General features: G+C 49.6%; 2 protein-coding genes across 2 annotated transcripts; both read right to left on the bottom strand.

Annotated features, from left to right (window-relative positions):
• Nucleotides 1–203: 203 nt before the first annotated feature.
• Nucleotides 204–1,547, bottom strand: KY384_007477 (uncharacterized protein; the record flags this gene model as incomplete). Its single annotated transcript, XM_044815968.1, has 1 exon — nucleotides 204–1,547. One exon carries the CDS (start codon nucleotides 1,545–1,547, stop codon nucleotides 204–206), a length of 1,344 nt encoding a protein of 447 aa, XP_044666608.1.
• A 1,353-nt stretch (nucleotides 1,548–2,900) lies between these two features.
• Nucleotides 2,901–4,226, bottom strand: KY384_007476 (uncharacterized protein; the record flags this gene model as incomplete). The annotated part of the gene is made up of 2 exons (XM_044815967.1): nucleotides 2,901–3,698; nucleotides 3,879–4,226. The coding sequence occupies 2 exons, from the start codon at nucleotides 4,224–4,226 to the stop codon at nucleotides 2,901–2,903; spliced, it is 1,146 nt and encodes a 381-aa protein (XP_044666607.1).
• Nucleotides 4,227–5,136: the final 910 nt, after the last annotated feature.

The following is a 5,136-nucleotide window of genomic DNA, read 5'->3' as shown; positions in this document are numbered from 1 at the left end:
TTTTGTCTTATCGGCCTGCGCACGCTTGAAGTAATCCTGCAAATGAACTATTTGGGGCAGTCGTCCTTGCTCGCTTGTGCGAAGATCTTCGATGAGGTAGAAAGAGGGTTTCTGGTAGTAGGTATTGTGAACGCTACAACGACGACGGAAAAGTGATGGAGAATGATGAGATTCCTGTGTGAACCCACTTCGTCCCTTCTATTCTAGGCTTGTACTTGGTCCTCTTTCAGCTCCGCTCCTACCATCACCTGCACGCAACACCCAGGACTTGTACTGGGCTTTTCTTCTTCGACGACTGACGTGAAATGTTCGTGGATCTTGTTTAGCTTCTCTCCACCTATGACTGGGTTGAGAATCTCATGGGTGTCTGTCAGCTTCGCTTCCTCCACGACAGGGTTGAGAATCTCATGGCTGTCCGTCAACTCTGCTTCCCCCATAACGTGCGTGAAGATTTCACTCTTCGGTTCGTTTCGACTAACCACCTCCAGTACCAGCGGCTTGGCCCACTCACTGGAGTCGGGTCGCCCAGACCGAATAATATCGTACCACCGACGAAAGCTTCCCTCTTCGGGCGTGTGTCCACACTCCTCATAAACCTCAGATAGTCGATACCGTTCTTGGCAGAAATGAAATGTCACATAGCCTTGCATCCATGAGTCCACGACTGCTTTGACAGCTGGCGCCGTTTCTTTGTTGAAGACAGCCCTGAGCTGCTCAAGCGAGTGGATGGCGTCGTCGGCGACCCGGTTCAACGCCTCTTGCATCGTCACACCATGGACGCGACAGTACGCTCGCACGAAGTTGACCTGATCATCGTCGCCGACTTCCTTATAAAATGAGAGTAGGTCGTTTACGGAGTTCACGTAAGGTGTCAACTGCGCACTCAAAATCGCCATATCCTGCAAATGCTCTTCTTCATTGAACATGTCCTTGGGGAAAAGTCCACCAGCGCAAGCCTCAGGCAAGGCTGTCAGGTTTCGCAGAAATGTCGGATAGAGATCAGCCCCACGATCTCCCAGGATGCCGTGCGACTCGATCCAGCAGCCTTGCACATAAGCCAAGCTACTGCGAAAGATCGTCAGCTCGCAGAAAGGGCCATAGTGCGACATGAGGGCTGGGAAGTGCTCCTTCATCAAGCGCCAAACTTGATGCTGCTGCCCAGTGCCGTTGATGAGATCCATCACAAAAGACCCCGTGTTCAAATTCGCGCCGTCTTTCGCAGAGTCGTCGTCCAGGAGCACGGTGTAGATCCAGAAGATGCTCATATCGACCAGGAGCGAGAGGGAGGCGTGCGCCCACGTGCAGACGGTGAAGCAGATGCCCGTGCGCATGGCGTGCCACACGTGCTTGGGGCTCGCACGTAGTGTGCCGTTGCGAAGGCGTTGCTCGAAGTGCGACGCGACGAGAGTCCAGCAGTCTTGGAGATCTTTGAACCGGGCGTCGAAGTTGACGAGATTGGTGTCCTGATAGTCGAGCTTGTCGAGAAATCGCACTAGAGCGCTGACGATGTCCAGAGGGCGGACTTCGTCGGTGGTGAAGGAAGGCATGCTTCAATGCCTAAAGCCCTTGCCAAGTTTCTTCGGCGTGAGGCTTTCTCGGAGTTGATTTGAACGAGGATAGAGACAGGCGATGAATTTGCTGTGTTGGAGGTTGATGAAGTCTTTGTGGGTTCTAAGCATCTCAGAACAGCCAGCGTTGGTAAGCTGCACAAGCAAGGCTGCCACACCATTTTCATTTTGTCTTTTTTGTTCAGGTCCGCAATGTCGTCTCCGAGCGATTTGCATGTCTCCTACCAGATCTGCATCTGAGATATGCATCTGTATCTATCCCAATTCCGCAGCATGATGCATGCATAAACCGAGGGATTGTGGAAGCAGCATCAACGCTGTTCAACGAATACTCGACGCATGACACCCTTTTCCACAGAGCTCCTCAGTATAGCACACTCCATCATCCCATCAAAACTGGGGTAGGATGGGATCGAGGGCACCGGTATTGGAGGGTGAGATAGCGATAACGTCGAGTGGAGAATGCTGCGTCGGGAACTGGTGTAGAGAGTCTTCGATCATGGAGGAAGGTCGAATACATAAGTCATCGCTGTGCATATGCTGTTGCTCAGTTCTTCTGCCAAGGCGATAATGCATCCAACCAATGTATAGCCGAGCACATCCGTGAAGAGAAATGGCACGATGCATATGTACCTGTATTATGTGGCGTCTATCGTGCATTTGAAAGAGGGGTAGATGCTGCACGACGATCTTGAAATGATGGAATAGATCTGTAATTACTCCTAGATGGCTTTGTGCATCGGCAAGGTGCCCGCTCACTATTAGGTTGTAAGGCAGATATCCATTGATCCTGTAACCTTCGTTGCAACCTCTATGCGTCCTCAGGGCGCAAATGTTCGCAATCTGTGTAATCCCAGAATTTCGCATCCATGACCCCTGCATCCTTCCAAAATTTAGCAAAGTCTTTCACGTACTCAACAGACTAACGATACTCACCTGGTATCCCAACCTTCATGAGTATTTTGTGCAACACATGAACTACATCTAAATCTTCTAGCATTAGGACGAATTAATTGTGGTTGATGAAGTCGCTGGTAGCGCTTCACAATCGCCCTGCCCGAGAAGTAGCAGCAGTGTCAACTGTCATCTGAGACGGCGTGATGAAATTCCATGCAACCGAATTCGGAGAGGTTTCAAAGACGTTTGCTCTGCATCAGGCAGCAAATAGAATAAGGACATCATTCACATTAGGACATTCGTTAACGATTTTGAAACTACGTACAGAGACTCAACTTCAGGAAAGCATCACGTGTAGGCTATCGACGGAATTGCTGCTCAACAACATGTCTCTGATGATTGTTGCCTTGTCTGTGTTGTGTTACAGACTGAGGCCTATTTGCGCCACGAATAAGAATTGAGGTATACCTTTTCTTCTTGCCTGAATTGCAAGCTCTTGTCCATCTTCCTGTCGACGGGCTTTGTTTTGACCTCGACATTTTCAACGACGTCCTTGTTCGTTGAAAGCTTCAGAGCTTGCCAACCGGTTGGCAAGAACTTTCGTGTCTCATTCGAAGTGCGGGCGAGCTCCTGGATCATATGCTCTGTAAGATCCCAGCCGGGGCACATGTCTTTGTAAGCTTTCCATGCCGCGGGTCCGTCCTCGGCAATACCAGTCCAGGCCACTGTGAACATAATCTGGCAAAAAGGACCTGCCACGGGAATGAAACCGATGGCCAAGTTGAGAGTGTTCTTGACAAAGTTCTCGGCCCATAAGGTTTTCTCTGCGGGCAGCCAGGTGAGGTCAAGCCCAAAATTTCCTTTAGCCACGTCAACCCAACTTTTGTCATGTTCATCGGAGATGTTGAATTTGAGGTCCACGTGGCTAATTGAACCGCTGTTGACGAGCTTGATGAGTTTCAAGGCATAGCAATGATTCTTTCGGAGCTGACGAGGTAGGCAGAGAAGTTCAATAAGACTGCTGACATCCACACCCAAGGTACGGTCTGCCCAGATACCTAGCCCAAATGTTGAGGTGGTAGGGAATTCGTAAAAACATTCAGCGTCCTCTATCCACATGTCGATTTTTCTGTCGAGCGCAAAATTTACCTGGACGAACGAGCAAAGATCCTCGTGATCTTTGTTGACCGAGTGGGCCACTGGAAGGTATATTGCTCGTACGTAGCCCAGCAGCTGTACCAACATCTTTCAGCGAAGCCTGGTCATACGGCTTAAAGAAAGTTATAGTAACTCACGTCAATCCAGATGCAGCGTTCATCCGTAGTGGGCATTGGCATGAACATAAACCATGACCGCAGGGGTGTCAGATACCTTCTATCATCATTTGGCCTATTCCGCTTCTTTTAGACTTACCTGATCACCTCCGCCGTTGTCACGATCCCTGAACACGTTCCCATTCGTGCAAAGCTTATGTGATCCTCTCCTCTTGATATCATCCGGGCGCGGTCCGTAACTGATTGGCAGCTCTGACCACGCACCAAATCGGGTGTTCCACCCTACACCTGTCACGTTTTTGTATTCCGCTCGGGGGTGGTTGCGTCTCCCAACAGACACACTATCTGCCCAATGGTTCCATACATACTCTATCATCATATGGCTGTAGAAGTTCTTAGGATCGCTTGCCTTGTACCCATCTGCGGCGCTACTGTCCAACGCCTTTCTGGTAAAGAAACACTCGCCCTCTGGGTATGCGAGAGCCATGATCGATGCTGAATATAAAAATGTCACTTGAGAAAGAGTGTTGCTTGGTCCACAGGGGATCTTTATATGTTCTTTCGGGTCACTTCGAGACGTGGAATACGCGCCCCGCTCTTCTCCGTCTCCCCTCCTTACAGCATAGTGACGCGTTGAGACTCATCCCATATTCCCTGAACATGCATTTCTACATCACCAAGGACAGCAAGCCATTCGCAGGGCAAATTCGTACGATCTCGTCCGACATGCAAGATTTCTCGTGATGCATGATCGACCCCGCAACCGAGTGAAGCCGCAAGCCTAAACCTACTGCCTATCAAAGCGTATCCCGTCAAGCGAGTGGCTCACTGAACCAATTGGTAGCATTATTGCCACCGACCCGGTACCCCTAGTGGCATGATGGATTTGATTGGGCGACATGCTACTGGAGGAAGATTGCAAATGACCCTAATGCTCTAGAAATAAGGAAGCATGAAGGGTTCGCTGTTTCGAAGTCAACAGATCGTAGCGATGGGCGTTAAAGTAGAGAGATAGAGATTGACCATATCTCGGTGACGTAGCAAGACTATGCAGCTAGAGAACACCCTAAGACGCGAATTAAGTGACCTAGATAACTTGATATGTCGCATTGTCTCTGCGATCCTTTCACCGGCACTTTGAGGGGTTTTTGGGCTCTTTCCCACCAATCATTCAGTGTGTATGAAGAAGCCACCATCTTGCTAGACACATAAGTGAGAACCTAAGTATCAACCCCAAACATTTAAGCCTGACAAAGATGCCGCTATTTACAAAACACGTCGAGCAAATTGTACGTTCTAAGGTTCTGGGCTGGGGCCTTTCTTTGTCCAGCAGAAGGAAACATAAAATGTGTCAATTTAGAGGTCCTTCGGACGAAAGAATGAGAGGCCATGTTTCG

The sequence above is a fragment of the Bacidia gigantensis genome (genome assembly GCF_019456465.1).
Source record: "Bacidia gigantensis strain McMullin 20006 chromosome Unknown contig_278, whole genome shotgun sequence".
Lineage (NCBI taxonomy): Eukaryota > Fungi > Ascomycota > Lecanoromycetes > Lecanorales > Ramalinaceae > Bacidia > Bacidia gigantensis.
The sequence above is the reverse complement of the archived record's forward strand: the minus strand, read 5'-3'. Positions and strand labels throughout refer to the sequence as shown.